Source organism: Pteropus medius, unplaced genomic scaffold (genome assembly GCF_902729225.1).
Source record: "Pteropus medius unplaced genomic scaffold, Ma_sr-lr_union100, whole genome shotgun sequence".
Taxonomy (NCBI): domain Eukaryota; kingdom Metazoa; phylum Chordata; class Mammalia; order Chiroptera; family Pteropodidae; genus Pteropus; species Pteropus medius.
The window spans coordinates 38,261,142-38,280,421 of record NW_024340849.1 but is presented as its reverse complement, the minus strand read 5'-3'; the positions used below and the strand labels follow the sequence as shown (position 1 = coordinate 38,280,421).

General features: G+C 38.1%; 1 protein-coding gene and 1 non-coding gene across 8 annotated transcripts in view; one reads left to right on the top strand and one right to left on the bottom strand.

Moving 5' to 3' along the window:
• The window catches only part of SLC35D4 (solute carrier family 35 member D4), a 108,499-nt gene that overhangs the window by 33,637 nt on the left and 55,582 nt on the right, over positions 1-19,280 (bottom strand). For 5 of the 7 annotated variants that reach the window (XR_005649017.1, XM_039844558.1, XM_039844546.1 and 2 more), the window contains one exon: positions 15,521-15,614. Coding sequence is in view for 4 of the 7 variants with exons in the window: in XM_039844558.1 (XP_039700492.1) it covers positions 15,521-15,614 (94 nt within the window). In the remaining 3 variants the exon portion in view is untranslated. Of the gene's footprint in view, positions 1-14,408; positions 14,599-15,520; positions 15,615-19,280 lie in introns of all 7 variants that reach the window. The other 2 variants (XR_005649024.1, XR_005649026.1) reach the window with 2 other exon arrangements.
• LOC120591440 (U6 spliceosomal RNA) lies at positions 3,870-3,975 on the top strand. Its single transcript, XR_005649892.1, has one exon. It is a non-coding gene; the product is annotated as a U6 spliceosomal RNA (small nuclear RNA).

The following is a 19,280-nucleotide window of genomic DNA, read 5'->3' as shown; positions in this document are numbered from 1 at the left end:
GTTCCTAACAGGCTACAGATCGGTATTGGTCCATGGCCAGGGGGTTGGGGACCACTGCCCTAAAGGAAGAGTGTACCTGACATGGCATGGTCTTTACCTGTGGAGCATAAGAGGCACAGCAAATACTTCAACAATGCTACCAGGAAGCCCGAGCTCACTTTCTTTACCCTGGCACTGAGCTGAATATTTATTAGAAACTCTCCCCAACCATGACATTCAAGAGAACTGGTGGCCACTACCCAAATAGCAACACCCAGCTAGTGGGTTCTTCCTTCCCCCAGTGAGTGATACCCCAGACCACCTTTGGTACACAGACAATATCAAAGCCAAAGGCAGGAGGAGGTCTGCTGAAGAAGCTGCTGCACCCGACACAGGGGCCTTCCCGTGTAGACAGAAGAGGAGGTCAGCACTGTGAGCTGTGCTTTCTTAGGATAGCACCATTCCAGCACCCACATCAGATTTTTAAAATTGAAATACAACGTAAACAAAATAAAGTGCACAAAGAGCTTGAATCTTAAGTGTACAGCTCAATGAACGTTGACATCTATAAATGCCCATGTAATCACCACTAGACACAGATAACCAAACCTTCCAGCATCTCGCAGGGCTCCCTTCATGCCCCTTTCTAATCAATACTCCCCCATCCCGAATCACCTACAAGGTTGTGCAGTATTCTCTCGTATGGAGAGATCGCAATATATTTCTTCTAGACTGATATATGGACTCCTTCTTCCAGCTATTATGAATACAACTATCATGGATATTCCTGAACATGTCTTTTTAAAAAGAACAGTCTCACTGTGTTTTTAAATGCACATACCAAAAAATTCACCCAAAGTGCAAGTCAATAGTTTTAATATATTCACACACAGTTGTGCAACCATCACCACTATCTAATTCTGTAATATTGACCATATCTCATTGTGGATATACGCCTTCATTTCTCTTGGGTGTATGCCAGGAGTGGGACTGCTCAGTCATAACAGAGACCTTATTTAGCTCTAGAGTTTTTCTAAGCTAGAAATGTTATTCCACATCCTCACCAACACTTGGTATCGTCAGCCTCTTTAATGTTAGCCATTTTGGTGGGTATGCAGTTCCATATCAGATTTAATACCACTTCTGTCTTACTTCCCCATTGTCCTATGACCAACCTAGTAAATACTGAAACCTGCAATTTCCCTACTGAAGTCTTATCCAACAATCTTTAGGGCTGGTACTTTTTCTTCTTTTTCTTTTCTTTCTTTCCTCTTCTAAATACAGGTTTTTCCCCACTGTCTGAAAGTAGAGTGTTCCTATGAAATCTTTCAAAAGCTGATAAAGCAAAGAATATTGCTCCCCCCCACACACCGCTTTCAGAAAGTTCACTTTATGCCACTTTGCTTTTATAAAGGACCTATATTAATATGGTAACAGATTTTCCCATAAAAGTGAAAATCCTCCTCTGAAGTGAAAATCTCTCGACATGGAGGTAAGGGAGGGTGGTGGGCATTTTATTTATTAAATCTTGACTGATCACCTACCATATTCCAGGCCAAACCTAATGACACGCCTAGAAATTTGTGAAGAAAACACACAAAGCCCCAAACAGAGAATAATGGCCTCAAGTAAAGCAAGAAAGAAACAAGATAGAATTCTTCTTGGAGACAGTTTCGACTGTGGGCCAGCTCCCCTGTGCACCCCCACCCCGCAGAAGTCATGCAACAAGAAGACAGATGAAGAATTAATGTAGCCAGAAAGTGAGCCTGTTCCCAACCAAATCTCCCCCCTAGCACCTCTCAGAAGAGCACAGAAACAATCAAATGAAATTTCAAATGCAATTTAACAGCTAGTTGTGTCTACATGGAGCCAGGCAATGCACTGTTGACTAAAAAACTTCTTGCCACATATTTGACTGACTGGCTATTTTGGAGTCATATAAACAAGCACAACCTGCTTGTACTTAACTGTCTGGCCTTACAGTCAGACACAGCCTACTTATATGTAAACAAAATAACATTGGAAATCTTAACCTAAAGAACAACTGGGTCAGTTCAAAGGATCTATGTAGAGTCAAGAGTGGGAAAATAAGTTTAGACGACTTTTGTAAGGGAGAAGAGAAATATTAAACAGTAAAAATAAGCAAACAACTATTTATACTTAAATTCCACTCTGGAAGATATAACAGGAGAACAAGTGTGGGGAGGGATCCAGTGGTGTATCAGGCCACCAAGATCACAAACTCGCCCCAAGGAACTATCTACTGGCTTTCCAATCCACATGTCATTTCTTTCAATTAAGCGTCAAAACCTTCCTATGATAAAAATCTGCTCATTCAGTTTTCCCAAAAACTGTTTCATTTTCTTAGCTTGGACCATGGCAGCTCATCCTCTAATGACACGGGCTCTCAGTTGCGCCCATGGTCTGCCCTCTGGTTTGGTCATGAACAGGTGCTGATTAGCCTATGTCTGGCCGCACCTAAGGGAAGTCAGCTCTAGGGCTACAGATAGAGGGTCTTTATAAGGAAAAGTGAACTCAAACAGAACAAATGGCACAATTAGAGAAAAGAGTATGGGCATCACAAGAGCATTACTGAAGGCAGTTGAAGGTATTTCATGAGGCTTTATGAGATGCATGCAGATCCACCTTTCTCTATTTCTGACATGAGAGCATAAGCCTGCAGAGGTATATAGAGTAAGATCAGTGTATTTAAGCATTTACTCAGCACTCATTTATCCAATACTATACTACAGTGATCTGAGTACACATCAACTCATCCTCCAAAGGAGACCCTGTAAAAGCTTCCCAATTAATTGGATTTTTATGTTGCAAAAACCACTTTAATTATTTTAAATTATCTTGGATAATAACAGCACTCATAAAAACCTTGTAGTCAGGAAATTTACAGAAATTCAGGGTATTTCCTTTGTAAGTAAACTAAAGCGAATTCATTCAGGTCAAAAGTTGTGAAACCCAGAATTGTTAGCATATTTTTGCTTTTTGTACAGAACATTGTGATGATCAATGGCACTAAAAATAGCCCAGAAAAAATTAAGAGTTCATAATCGGAAACAAGAAAAACAACCTTATCCAAAATAGCAAAATGTCCATTAACATAACTCATGTCCCCATGAATTATTTTGACAATAGGAAATGGAATTTAATTTTTTTTTTTAATCCCAAACTGTATTTCCCTTTCCATGTGCCCTCTGGGAAAACCTTGTCCACAAATGAATAATTCCCAGATTATTCTGTGCTGTTTCCATACAGTTCAACAATAACAGCAGCTCCCTAACTTGCCACTTCATGTTCCTGTTGCTTCAATGGTGATGTCATGGAAAGACACTGACATGCTGTTATTATTGCCCAGCTAGAGACTGTAAAGGAAATTATGCTGCTGCCTCTAGATCTGAATTTTCCATGAAAAATTATTCTCATTGCCTTAGCCGCTTAGGCTGTGAAAAAGAAAAATGATTTAATTAGGAAACAGGCATAATTAGATTTTAAAGCATACTCTTTCAACATAAAAGTTACATTACAGCACAGCTTCATTGGATTTAAGAATTTATTTTCATCAGACACTTCCAGAATACATTAAGGTGCTGAACAGCAATTGAAGGAAAAAAATAAAAGGAATACTAAACTGCTACACAGAAAGACATATATTCAAATGAGCTTTTAAATGTGACAGGAAGAAAGGGTGACAAGTCTTAAGAAGCTGAGCTTGGAAGAAATACAAGTAGTGAACTGAAAAGAAGGAGCCTCTTCCTCGTGACTAACTTTTACCATCCGAGAAATACAGAAAGACAGAAACATACTCTCTCCATCCAACAAATGGTGACAATGATGATGTGAATAACGATAACAATAATAAAGAAAAAGAAGTAATTGTGCTCACTTCGGCAACACATATACTAAAACTAGAATGATACCAAGAAGATTAGCATGGACCTGTGCAAGGATGACATGCAAATTCGTGAAGCGTTCCATACTTTTTCGTAACTATGTAACATGATGAATGTTAACAAAACTTATTGTGGTGATCACTTCATAATATACACACATATCGAATCATGATGTTATACAATTTAAACTCATGTGATGTTATATATTAATTATATCTCAATAAAACTGGAAAAAATAATATTAGTAACAGTGTAGGAAGTAGAAGGAAGAGAACTAACACTCTGTTCAGCACAGACTTGACCTAGTGAGAGTAAAACATGGTGGGTATTGTAACTATACTTCCAGGATTTTTCAGTAGTCTGTTCTTGTGCGTACAAGGGAGGGGTGGGGGTGTGTGTATGAGAGTATGCATGTGCCAGAAATCGAACCTCCTAAGAAGTCTAATTCCGGAACCTCCTCAGAAGTTCAAGGTATGATTAAACATTAAGCTTTAGAACTTCCCTACCAATATATCTAAAAAATCAGGTGGAGAGTAAGAAATTATGTTTATTTAGAAGTCATGAAATCTGTGATTCCATATTAAAAAGACACTAAGTTGCTGCTTCTTTTTCTGTTTTTTTTTGTTTGTTTGTTTTTGTAATTCTACCAGAAACAGCAAGTTTTACTAATGGTCTTGGAGACATTTAAAAATTCCAAACATCAAACCCTAACAGTAACTGTTGACAGCGTTTTCATCCTATACTTAGACAGGTTTAATATTATCTAGTAAACCAACATAGGCAAGGCTCCTCCTTAGTTCAATATCTTGGCAATAGCTTAAGAGAAATGTCAACATGTCACTGAAAAAAGAAAGACATTAGGCCATGCTCCAAAGACCTGGCAAAACAGCCTGAAAGAAAGGAGGTCAAAACTTAGAAAAATTCCTATTGTTAAGAGTTCTTCAAAGAATAAATCAAACGGAAGTTGAAACTCACTAGCAGAATCTTCTTGACTTTTATGAGAAACTCCTGCATGGGAAACTGTTTAAGACAGCGGTAGTGTTACACAAGGAAGTGTTGTTATGGAGACAGCTTTGAAGCCTCCCTGGCAATCCCAGAGTATAATTAAGAGTAGTGACTGCAGAACAGCCAGCAGGGTGGTCTCCATGGAAACCATCAAACACATTTTCACAAGCACAGCAACTGTTCTGAATCAATGACTCTTTATATAGGTTTAAAAACATTGTGAATGGTGCATCAATTGCCTCTTTTGTCTGACAATGTCTGATTAAAAGAGCTGTGAGAGCCCTTGTTCTCTGGCATGCTAAATTCTGAGCAGTGTCTGGAGTAGGGAGTCAACAGCTAAATTCACTACCTAGAACTAGTGAACAGAAATGGTAAATTCAGACTCAGGAAATCACTGGTTAATTTGGTGAAAGAATTAAACTAGTGGTTGACAGAGCCAAGGAGGGCCTGCCAACTGCCAGTGCTCACTATTCGAGGGCTGTCTAAATATTATTCAACCCTCTTAGTAAGGTAGACATTATTATTATATTTGTTTACAGATGAGAAAATGAAGCGCATACCAGAAAGTGACAGACCTGGGACTCAAAGCTAAGTCAAAATTAAGTCTTGGTCCAGAGCTTATATGACTCTACAAAATGCTCTGTGTTTACTGCCCAGCTCTTTTCATATACATTATCTCATATATTCTGGTTCTACCTTGAAACACGGAGGAGTACAAATTCTAGAATATTCTACTTTTGTAATATTTTATGCCCTGTTCCTCGCCTACTTGCTCCACTTCTGCACCAACCACACATTCCAGGTTTGAAGATTCACATGGGACCTTGTCTCAGAAGGCTTCTCCATCTTCCACCTGGACTGTATGAGCAGCATTCTATCCTAAGCAGCAATGGGGAGGGAAACCCCATTCCATACGTATGAATTCTGACTGTCCGAACTATAAATAAAAACAGGGACAAACACTCCAATCAACTGTTTGTAGCATTTATACATAATCTTCCAGGAGAGAAGTGGATTTGGTGATAGGGATGGAAAAAGGTCAGATTACTGAGTGGTTTCCTACTTTATTCTGATTGGTTCTATTAAACACTTTAAATCTGACAAGTTTTGTTAAGTAGACACTGATAGTTAATGATATGGCTCCTAGCCTATCATCATTCATCATATATAATCCTACAATTGAATATAAATGCCATCAGCATTTAGTCTTAAATATCAGATATGGTCAACAGTGTCAGAGCTCACTAGAATCATAACATGTCTATCTGAGCTATCTTTAGATATCATCTAGTTCAGACTCCTCACTTTACAGATGAAACAACTGAGGACTAGAGGGTTTCAGTGCATAGCGATTAAAGCCAAACAGTGAGTGCTCTTTCCTTTCCTTTCCCCCTGAAATCCCAGTCCCTCTACCATGTGCCTCATGGAAAAGCCTCCCTCCTATTTATCATTGCCCTTTATCATTCTGCAGAGGTTCAGGAAAACAGCTCTTCGTTTTCTCTAAAGCTAGCCCCCATATTCCTTCTGCCTCCTGATGAAATGTGTTCTCCCAATTTCCCCTCATTCTCTAGCACCTTTAAATCTTTTTGAATACAGGAGTCTTCTTTTCTACTTTCAGGTCTGCCTAAGTTTTTCTGTTCCTAGAAAAGAAGTTTTCTCTAGATCTAGCTATCACCCTGCCCACCACTAACCACAATTTTCTATCTACTTCTTATATATTCTTGAGTATTTATGATCCATCTTCTGCCCCACTCCCATCCTGCCCTTTCACTGAAACCATGTCTTCAATGTCCTTGCCCTAGTCTTTTCTCAATCTGGATCTCTTTGACTTCTTGGTGGCATTTTGCTTTCCTTCTTAAAATCCTCCCTTAGACTTCTCCACACCGAATTTTCCCGGTTCTCCCTTTTACCCCTTAGCTATTACCTCCCTCCTGCTCATTACTGGTGCCAAGCTAAGTCCCAGGCCCCTGCTCTGCTCTCCTTAAATCCTTTCATTGTCTCAGTGAACTCATCTACATATTCATTTTCTTGATTTCAATCAGTCTCTCTATAGGTGAAGCCCAAATGCACATGCAAAGCCCTGAATTTTCACCTACATTTCATTCCATGTTTCCAAGACAAAACAGCTCCATTTAGGTGTTTTTTAACATACACTTTTGTCTAAAATATATGTTACCAGCTTTCTTCCTCAAAGATGTTCATTCATAATCACTCCCATTTCTGTCTGTAATGCATGGATTTCCCATGTCTCTAGCTACAAACCTTGCAGCCATTTGTGATCTTCCCTATCTATCACTCTCTGTATGCAAATTATCATTACCCACTCCCTTTTCTAAAATGTTCTAAAATAATCTGAGTCTTTGTTGTCTAATTCTTTTATTACATCACACAATTACTTAATTTATATGATAAATTAAGTAATTAAAATTTCTTTTCCTTCAAATTGTCAATCGAGTTTGACCTTTCATCTTCATTTCTGTCATCACTACATTCGTTCACCTCTCTTCCAAATGCTTGGAACTCATTTCCAATCTGTTTCAAGCACCATTGTGTATTAACTTGCTTAAAACATTACCTTTAGTCAGTCTCATTCAGAGGTTCACAATGGTCTCTGTGGCATGGTTTTTAGGACTTCCTATAATCTGATTTTCTGTGCCCAATTTTCCCCTTATTCTTCCACACTCTCCTCTTTCTCTAGCCAAATTTATTTCCTCACGGTTCCGCACCTACGCATCCTATCTTGGGGCCCCTGCCACTTGTCTTGGAAGGCCCTCCTTTCATTCTTCCACCTACAAGCCTTGGCTTGTAGGGGCCAGTTCAGTCACTCTGCTGCCTCAACTCACACAGCTCTCCCTTCACCCAACAACTCCTGAAGTCAGTACTACCTGGCTCAGCAGTGTTCTCTAATAGTCTCATTTTGTCACTTTTACTTTCTCCTCTGGTTTATAAGGCAGACACTACACATACACTAATGCATTCCCCCACCCACAACATTCAGATACTCCAAAGATTTCCCTAATAGGTGTTGACTGATTGGTAGAACCATGTCCAAAAATAAGGCCATTCAAAGACACTTTCAATACCACAAAAACTGTAAGAATCTAGTATACCTCAAAATCCCATTGAATTCACAGTTGTTTTAGGCAGGCAGGAAATTATGACACAGAGTGAGAGAAGGGTCTGGGAAAGGGGGCAAGTGAGGTGTCTAGAGTGCAACATTTAAGGAGGTGCTGACTGACTCTCAGCAGAATTCAAGAATTATCACGCGCAGATTCCACATTGCATGGCCCAGGGTGTCGGCCACCCTAGTCCTAACCATATGCATGTTAAAGTTGAAACTCTAACAATCCAAAAACAAACTAAACCAAATCAAGAGAAACTCTAACAATCCAAAAACAAACTAAACCAAATCCTAAGCAAGCTACAAAAAAATTCTTTTCCTAAAGCCATAAAAAGAATAGATTAAGACTTGGTTTTCTGGTCTACCACTCTCTTCAGGATACAAAATGGTGGCAGCAACTATGGCATTGGCTTAAAGGAAGAAAACTGTCTTCTTACAGAAACAGCTTGAAATGGGGAGCAAGTACTGGATCCTCAGGACCCTAGCAGGCCAGTGTGGCTGTTCGGGGATGCCTCTTGTCTCCTGGCTCAACCTCAACATAAACTCACTCTGGCCTCAGTTGCTTCTGCCCAGTGGATGCTTAGAACTGTGATCATTTTGAAGTTAACAAGGATGAGACAAGGAAGAATTCTCATGTGAGAACTTAACTGCTGGAGAAACCCCCTGGGAGAATAATATAAACTCATGCCATGTCTTCCTTATATGTCTACACATTTCATTGCTTTTCTCTTAAATTCAATCATTTTTTTTACTGCATCAGTGCTTTACATTACAAGTGGGAAGGGATCCCAAGATTTTATGAAGATGCAGTTAGATTTCACATGGCTGAATTTAGCAAAAAAATGAAGGAAGACATTTATTAAAAAAAAAGGTTGCTAAGTATTGTTATTTTTAGCTTCTTAGAATGTTACTCAAATTCCCAAAAAGAAAAACAATAATAATAGTAATAACAATATAAAGTAATTTAGGAGGCACTTTTTTTCCACACTGAGCGTTCTCAGACCCAAGAAATATACTGAGAAAGATGAGTGAGGACCAAAGAGCAGCAGGGACACCTTCTCTCGGAACTTGGAAGTGATGAAGCTGATATGACAATTCCTTGGAAAACAGAAGAGAATGGGTCCTTTTGGAGCAAAGAAGAAGGCACCCTCAGCTCCCTTCTGAATGACCTCCCCGCCTGTGTATCTATGAGTTTTTCACACAATCCAAATTCTCCCCTGGGAACAATGGAACATCTCTGAGTCACTTTCCGAATATGCTGGCACCCAGCAGTCACAATGACATCATGGAGAAATGCTGTATTGCTAAGTACAATTATGTTGTACTTCAAATGTCAGCACATTCTGATGTGTAGGTGGCCCAAAGAATGGGTAAATATTATGTTATTGAGGATAACAGAGTTTATTTTTAAATAGAAAAGAAAAAAGGAGAGAAAGAGAGAGACAGAGAGAGATAGAGACAGGGAAAGACAGAGATAGAGAGACAGAGAGAGACAGAGATTGCTTGATGAACTGAGGCTGGAAGAAACCTTAAAGGCAGGCTATCTAATCCAGTCCTCCACATTTAAGAAGGATTAGCATTAAATCACATACAGAGAAGGTATTTATAAACCTCCTTCAGAGTTTAAGAAAAACTATATCAAGTAAAAAGAAGACTCATGAAACTAGTGGCAAAATGGGCAAAACCATATACACAGGAAAAATGTCCATCCTAGTCTTAAAGAGATGATATTTAAGCGCTATGCTTTAAGCACTGTTACTTTACAACTTTTAGGGATAATTTAAATGTCATAAAATCTACCCACTGTAAATGTAAAATTCAATGATTTTTTTAAATGAACAAATTTAATAAATTAATTTAAACGATGGCATAATCATCACCAAAACCCAGTTTTAGAATACTTCCATCACTTCATTTATAGTCATTTATGGCTCCAAGTAACTATCGATATGTTTTCTGTCTCTATAAACTTTTTTCTGGAAATTTCACATAAATAGGATCATACTATATGTATACTTTTGTGACTGGCTTCTTCCACTTAACATAATGTTCTTGAGATTCATCCATGTTGTAGCAATGTATTAATAAGCCATTCCTCTTTATTGCTGAATAGTACTCCATTGATTATATATACTACATCTTGTTTATACATTCACCAGCTGATGGACATTTAGATTGTTTTCAGTTTGGGGCAATTATGAATAACGCCGCTATAAGCATTCATGTTTAAGTCTTTGCATATGGATATATCTGACTGTTCCAGCACAATTTGTTCACAAGAAAATCCTTTTCCCATTGAATTGCCTTGTATCTTTATCAAAAATAGATACACCATAAATGCCTATCTTTATGGTAATACCACATGTCTTGATTATTCTGGGTTTATAGTGAGTTTTTGAACTGTGTAGTTTATATATCCAAACTTCATTTTTCTTTTCCAAAATTGTTTTGGCTGTGTATTGCTAATAAATTTTAGGATAAATTTGTGAACTTGTACAAAGAAGCCTGCAAGGATTTTGATGTGGATTGCATTATTTCTGTTGCTCAATTTAGGAAGCGTTTCCATCTTAACGATGTTGAGTCGATCCATTTATTGAGATCTTTAATTTCTCTCAGAAACATTTTGTAATTTTCAGTTTATAAATATTATACCTCTTTGTTAAATTCCTGAGTATTTTTTGATACTATTATAAATGGAATTATTTTCTTAATTTCATTTTTTATGAATATGACTCTTCATTGCTAATATATAAAACTACAATTGATTTTTGTATATTGATCTTGCATCCTGAGAACCTGATAAACAGTTTATTAAGTCAATTAGTGTTTTTATAGATTCCTTAGGATTTTCTACATATAGGATGTCATCCGTGAATACAATTTTTTTTCTTTATCACTGTCCAAAACTTCCGGTATAATGTTGAATAAAGTGGTAAGAGTGAATATACTTGTGTTGCTCCAATCCTAAGCAGAAAGTATTCAGTGTCGCCATTAAGTATAGAACAAACTACAGGTTTTTCATTGATGCCTTTTACGAGGCTGAGAACATTCTCTTCTATTATTAGTTTGTCGGGAGTTTTTACCATGAATATTCAGCTGTTGGATTTTGTCAAATGGTTTTTGGTACATTTTGACACAATCATGTATTCGTGTCCCTTACTTTATTAATATAATGGATTGCATTAATTTACCTATGTTAAACCAACTTTGTATTCATGGAATAAATTCACTTGATCATGGTGTAGAATCTTTCTTATACATTGCCAAATTCAGTTTGCTAATATTTTGTTAAAGATCTATATTCATGAGGGATATTAGCCTGTACACTTCTTATAATTTTTTTTGTCTGGTGTTAGTATCAGAGTAACTCACCTTATAGAATTAGGAGTTATTCTCTCTTCCTCTACTTTCTAAAAGATTTATAAAGAAAAATATATATTCTTTAAATATGTGATAGGATTCACCAATAAAATAAATTGAGCCTAAGCTTCTCTTTGTGGAAAGATTTTTAATTACTACTTATATTTATTTACTTGTTATGAGTGTGTCAGATTTTCCATTTATTCTAGAGTCAATGTTCCTAATTTGTGCCTTTCTGAAAATTTGTCCATTTCATCTAAACCATCTGATTTTCTGGCATAAAATTATTAATACGAATGGACTGATTCATAATGTACAATGCTTTTAGTTCATATAGAATCAGTGATTTAAACCAATATCCCTTCTTTTGTTTCTAATTTTGATAATTTGTATCTCCTTTCTTATTTTCTTAGTCTAGCTAGAGGTTTCTCAATTTTGTTGATGTTTTCAGAGAACCAATATTGATTTTCTCTATTGGTTTTGTTTTCTATTTCATTAATTTCCACACTAAACTTTATCATATCCTTTCTTCTGCTCTCTTTGAGTTTAGTTTGCTCTTTTTTTTTCTAGTTTCTTAATGTGGAATCTTAGGTTATTGATTTGAGACCTTTCTTTTCTGATACGGGTGTTTACCCCTATAAATTTCCCTCTAAGCAATACTTTAGTTGCATCCCATAAGTTTTGATGTTCTGTTTTTGTCTTCATTTGATTCAAAATATTTTTAATTTCTCTTGTGATTTCTTTTTTTCCCTAATAGGTTATTTAGAATATGTTATTTAATTTCTAAATAAATTGGTATTTTTTAGATTTTTTTTCTGTTGTAAATTTCTAATTTACTTCTGCTTGTGGTCAGAGAATATACCACATATGATTTCAATCTTTTTAAATTTATTGAGACTCGTTTTGTGACCCAGAATAACATCTATTCTGGAGAACATTCCAAATGTGCTTGAGAAGAATATGTATTCTGCAGTCAGTGTGGAGTGTCATATAAATGGCAGTTGTCAAGTTGGTTGATAGTGTTGTTCAAGTCATCTCTATCCTTCTATAACCCTGCTTTTCTGAGTTGTGAGTTATTCTATTAACTTTTGAGAGTGCAGTACTAGAATCTCTAACTATTATTGTTAAATAGTCTATTTTTCCTTTCTATTCTGTCACTTTTTGCTTCATATATTTTGGGCTGCTGTTGCTAGGTGTGTATACATTTATAACTGTTATAGCTTCCTAATGTATTAACCCTGTTATCATTATTAAATGTCCCTGTTTTTCTCTAGTAATATTTCCTGTCATAAAGTCTATTTTGTCCGATTTAATATAGTCACTCCAGCTTGTTCTCTTATGTTTACCATTTGCACGGTTATGTTTTTCCATCCTTTTACTTTCAGCCTATTTGTGTCTTTGAATCTAAGGTGTTATCTCTTGTAGACAGCATATAGTTGGGTCTTGCTTTTTTATATAGTGTGACAATCTCTGACTTTCGAGTGGGGTATTTAGTCTATTTACATTTAATGTAATTATTGATATGACTGCTAGCAACAAATCCCTCAGTCTTTAATTGAGAATGTATTTATTTTTAGTTCATATTTGAAGGATATTTTTGCTGTATCTAGAATTCCTGATTGAAGATTTTTCTTCCAGCATGTTGAATATGTTTTCCTACTGCTTTCTGGCTTCCACTGTTTTTGATAAGAAGTCATCCATTAATCCTATTTTTTCTACCTCTCTTTCCTCTTCTTCTGGAATATATATATACAGGTCTCTAAGCCTCTGTTCACAGTTCTTTAATTTTAAAAAAAGTCTTTCTTCTTTAGATTGAATAATTTCTTTTGCTCTACATTCTAGTTCACTTATTCTTTCTTCTGCCATCTCAAATCTGCTATTGAGTAACTCTAGAGAATTTTTTCATTTCATTTCAGTTATTGTACTTTTCAACTCCAGAATTTCCATTTGGTTCTCTTTTTTAAAATAATTTCTATCTCTTTACTGAGATTCTCTATTTACTGAGTCTTTTCTTGAATTCTTTAAAAATGGTTTCCTTTAGATCTCTGAATATATTTAAGTAGCTGCTTTGCAGTCTTTTTCTGTCAAGTCCTACATCTGAGGAACAGATAAGCAAACACAATTTTTACAGACTGCTCTTTTCCTTTCCACGAATCATGCTTTCTTGTTTTTCTGAAGGCCTCTACTTTTTGCTGAGTAGTGGGCACTTCACATGATATATGATAGCACCTCTGGATTATGACTTCCCCTCCCCCCAAGCATTGTTAGTACTGTGGTATTTCTATTTAGTAATTTGTCTGCACTAAGTCTGTAAAATCTGTCTTCTATATGTGGTACAGTTGCTGAGGTCTTCACCCAATTTTTTTGTTGTTGTTTTTATTTCAAGCTTGCTTTCCTAGGAGTCGTCCCCACATCTGTCTAGCTTAGTGTTCTGGCAAAGACTAGTCAGAAGTTTTGCTCAAATACCTTGAGCCAGAAGTCTTCTTCCCTCTGCTTCTGACTGTGTATGGGTTGAGAAGCAAAATCAAATTTCGGGCTGCTTTCATGTCTGCCCCAGCTTTTACTTTCTGTAGGCTTTCTCACATTTCTTCTATGTGTGCACACAAGTTCTCTTGGCCAGAGATGTGTGGATGTCTTGGGCAGCCTCCATCTCTGCTGCTCATGCACACAGACTAAGATCAATCTGGGATATATGGAGAGCTATCAATCCCCTGATGGTTCTCTCATCTCTCAGAATTACCTATTAAGTCCCCGGCTAGACCATTGGTCCATTGCTTGTCCCTAAGAGGACTATAAACTGAAGACAGTGGAGCTACTGGCTCTTCTTGTTCACTTACCACTGACTGACTCAGCCACTTTAACTGAAAATACTCCAAATGAACTGAAAATACTCCAATGGGGTATTCTAGAAGTGGCAGCAAGGCTGATGATTTTCATAGCCTACCCTGGTCTGGTTAAAATATCACACTGACAGAGCAGGGGAGGAGAGAATGGAAGCAACACTAGGCAAGAATGCCACAAGTTCATGCTGTTCTTACCCAAAGTTTAGTAGTTTTCATGAACAATTGTTTCTGGGTTTGTTGTATATCTTTGATCAATTTTTAGAGAACTGAAATGGATATTTTTGACAGCCTTTTCCAAGCTTTCTTGTTGCTTTTTTGGGAGAGGATTTGTCAACCTCATTCTGTCATGCTGGAAGTCAGTATCTCAAACATTCTTTACATTCTGCTGGAATTAGAATTATTAATACTATTAAAAAGTAGACCATGCAGGTGAAAATATCACTGTGAAACCTGAGTTTCAAAGAAAAATGTTTGCCTTTGTTTTCTGGGGAGGGGGGAATCAACTTTTAAACATAAAGATGACTAAAGGCACAAATTTAAATGATTATTTCATTAGATTAAATTAATTAAGAAATCTCACTCCTTGGAATTAGTACCTAGGGCCCTACAACCCGACTCCTTCACAGACATTAGAGAAATGAAATTCTCTACTAGAAGAAAGCTAATCTCAAAGCATTTTAGTTAAGATCATCCGTCCCACTGCTGCTTTTTTGCTCCTTTTGTTTCTTATTTTCCTACCTCTCTATCTTATGCTTCAACCATGGTCAATCAGATACACACAGGCATTCTTATAATACTCTCTTGCTTCATCTAAGTCCCCCAGTCTGGCCATTGCCTATTTTCCTCTCCCTATCATCTCTAATAAGCTGAGAACTCTTGGGCAAGTCACTTGAGTTCTAGACATCCTCACAGTTCCCAGGAAGGATGATAAGAACTGTCCCATGCCTCCAGAAGTCCAGTCTATTAGAATTAGAGAAGTTTTAGAGGTGTTTTGGGGTTTTTGTTTATTTGTTTGTTTGTTTGTTTGTTTGGTGAAACCCCGCATGTTCAGATGGAGAAATTAAGGCTCAGGGGAATTAAATGGCTTACCCAGGTCACCTTCCAGGAGCATGATAAAGATTATGTCGTGCTAATAAAATAGGTGGAAGACTTCAGAAGTTGTTACCTGAATGAGCAAAAACTCAGTCTCAGGGCTAGTAAATAGAAATGATTCCATGAAGAGCAACCCTGACATCACACAGGCTCTGACAATACTGGACACAAAGGCTCCTGCGATCAATTTTCCCCACTCCACCACTCTCTCTTACCTTAGCAAAGAAAATCCAGGCTGCACACTGACCGGGGGCCATTAGGCTTTTTAGCTTCACTGTGCTGAACATGAGAAAGAATCCTAAAAATCCACTGGAAGGAGAAAATATTTTGTTAGTGAGGCCTGTCTTCCTTTAGCCAATAGGTAACTATTTTCTGTTACATTTTACCAGTCAATTTCTAATTATTACTCATCTATCTTATCTGTGTTTTCTAGTAATCTCTGGATAAAAACACCAAAAATTAAAAAAACCATTAAGCTCTACTTTTCTAAGGAGCTATGATGAGAGCATTTTATTGGAGGTTTAGAAATTTGAGAAGTCTCTGGCTAAATCATGGAAGAAAAAAGAGCATAGAGGACAATACCTCCTTTCCATATTACTTCTGGAGCTTGGTGCTTGCCAAGGTAGAGCTTCAATTTTTTTCAAGTAGAACAAAGTGCCAGGAAAATTCCAAAGGGAAACTCACTATATGAGGGTAGAGGGTCTGGCCCATGGGTTCAAGGTAAGACTCTAAAGGGGAGGCTGGCTCCATAACAGAAGTCGCTGAACTCCAGCCAACCTACATGGAAGCTACTTTGGCAATGATGTCTAATCCCATATATATGACCTGAAAACCACCCCCCACCAAGGGAGCCTGAGGCTGGGGCGGCATCTTGGGGTTTATTCAGAGGTCTGCATCAGCAAGCCAGATGGGGAAATAGTGGCCTACATTGGAATTGTTTTCAGAAATGTTACTGTGTAGCCAAGGCCAAAGCAAAGGGAACTCCAAAGAGAACAGTTACTCTTCCTGGCGGTTGGAGGCAGGATAGTTGGGGAAGAGAGTGTGGCAGAGAAACTCCATGACAGAAGCTGACTTCCCACAAATACATGCAAGACAGGGCCTGAATGTAACTATTATTTGGAATTGAAAATCAAACAACAAGAGACATGACTGCAGTTGTACCCCAAACCAGAAAGGTGGGTCTTATGAGCTGTATCTATTTGTACCCTCAGAGCCTTAAATGCCACACTGCCATTTGACCTTTATTATAGGCACTGCTGTGTGACTCCAACTCAGATCGTGAGCTCTGAGAGGCGGAACCCATTCCTGGGCTTCTCTGTACTTTCTCAAATAGAGCCAAGCATGGAGCCTTGGTCATAGTAGGTATTAATTACATCAATGTTTGACAGGCTTACTTGGGAGCAGCTTGAATTGAATTAAACACACTTAAGGCCAAATTTCACAGAAATGTGTGCCTTCACTTCATTAGATTAGATGAGTTCACAGCCACATTCTTGGGGCAGGACCAGAGACAAGCATTAGGCATCCCTTGTGTGTATATCAACCTGTTTGGCCTGGATGACCTGCAAAGTTCATTCAGATTTGCATCTGCAGTCATGGGAGGCCGGGAAGCTATGGATTAGAGATTGAGTCATTTGCACCCACTCCGTGTCCTAGATGAGGAGGCCCTTTTGGGTAAGCAGTAGGCTAGAAATCAAGTGACCTAAATTTCTGTTCTTGGCTGTGCTCATTGACCCTTATAACCTTGACCAAATCTCCTCTTTCTCCCTTTTTTTCTTGCTTTAGATTATGTGTTCTTAAAGTAGGAATAAACACAGTGGTCTTCATCCTAACTTATAGAAATCAGAGATTTTCAGAATAGAAAGTCTCCCCAGCTCCAATTCTCACTTTATTAACATGCAAATTGAGGCACAATAATATTCCAGACTTCCTGGCTCTTTCAACAGTTCTCCACAGCTCTTCAAGTCTCATTACAAATGCTCTTAACCAAAGAGACAGAGTGAGATGCTCCAGGTGCTCATGGCTGTGAGGTTGAGAGTAGAAAGTGAGGCAGCCAGCACTCCAGGACTCTTGTTGGTGGCACCCGCCCTGTGTCCAAGGAGATAACAACTTCACAGGTACCTGTCCAATCTCCCATACCTCCTTTCGCTCCTCTCCACTTCCAGCCAGGGGAAGGGCATGATTCCATGATGATCTACCCTCTCAGCACCTACTCTCTGCTAGAACGGAGCCTCCAGGTTTGTGAACAGCTTGTTTATGAAAGCACCCAAGATTCATTCCCATCACTTGAAATGTCTGTGAATCATTTCTAAATTTCTCATGAATCCCTTATCTTCTTTTATTTTCAGCTCTCCTACCCCTCTCTATGGAGGTAGATCTTAAAAGCAATGGGAGGACCCCAGAAGTGAAAGAGACTGGGCTCCCTGTTAATGGGGTATCCTGGGCATGGTTACTACTGTATCCTTAGGTCTCCATAGCCCCTTCTGACCTCCTCCAGGGCCTCCTGAAGGGGACAACTCTTAGTCTAAGATATGGTCATGGAGGAGCCACAAGATGAGATGGTGAAAACCAACACATTCTTAAAAGAGGTGAAGCCAGGGGGTAAAATGTAACAGAGAGTTAAATCAATTTGAATAAAGATTTCCAAATCTTTCAAATAAAATAAACCCGAATTTTTCGTGTTGGGTTATGAGAAAGTTGCAGATGAAAAGGGGTAGAAATGGAGCCAGAATGTCACCCCACGAAGCCAACACCAACAGGCTGTGGACAGTGTTGCTCTGTTCCAAACAAGCAAACAGTGGCTGCCCTCCCCTCCATATCCTGTGCTGCCAAATAACCAGACCTGAAGGAAACAAGTCCACAGGCGCCGGAGCAGCACTAACAGTCATGCCACACAATCCTAGCTAATGGTCAAATGACAAGACCTGACCAAATTGAGAGGAACTGGGAAGAAGACTTCTGTCAGTGTTCTCTTGAAACTTTTCTGAAGATGATAAATAAATCATTCTAAGGCTCAAATGCAAAAGCAAACTCTATAATATTGATTTTTTTTTTTGTCATAAAAGACCAAAAATTTTACCTAGCTACATATTAGATTTTTGACACTCTTTAAAGAAACATTGCTTCATAAGGTAGCATCCTATAAATGTGGGACTCGGTGGTCTCGTTTTTATGCTCATGGTGTGCTGACATTTTACTTATGGTTGACCTGAGCAGGTAATAATAATGACCATCATTTATTGGGCGAAGCATAATGCTTAGTGCTTTACATGTCTTATTTAATATAGGCAGCAACCTTGCATATTATTTTTCCATTTTATAGAACTAAACTAAGTTTTGAGAAAGCTAGGATAACCTGCCCAAAGACCACACAATTAGGAAGCAGCAAGGCTGGAATTCACCCCAAGTTTGGTCTTTCCACCATATCGGAATATATACTCTGAGACTGTCCACAGAAGCCTTTCTACTTCTGAGCATAATAGAGTCAAAAAAAGTGGGGATCATGGCAGGAAAAGGAAAATAGGATGGGTATGAACTTCTATGTTATCTAATTCTATCCATTTAATTGGTCTACCTCCCTTAGCATTTCCCAAAGTGATTAATGATTACCTTGTGTCTAGACATCCCTTAGTCAATGGTTTCCAAAATCTTTTTTTCATAGTCATGGGTTTCAGTTGAATTTTTTTGGAGGTTCCCCATTAGGAGCAAGAGGAAAGCTTAGGTAGAAGTCGAGATGGTAGGACTATAGACCCAAATCTTCTCTTGAACAGAATCAATTTCACCACTTTTACATAGTGAAGTTCTGTTTAACATTTGCTTGTAGAGAAAAAAAGAGTGGGAGAACCCTAGCTCTCTACAAATTTGAAAACCATGACCCTGGATAAGAAAGAAACTTCTATAGGGCAGGGCTCCTCACAGGCCCCTGGCCATCCCTGAGCACCTGAGGGTGTTCATAACAACCCACTGATGGCCTAG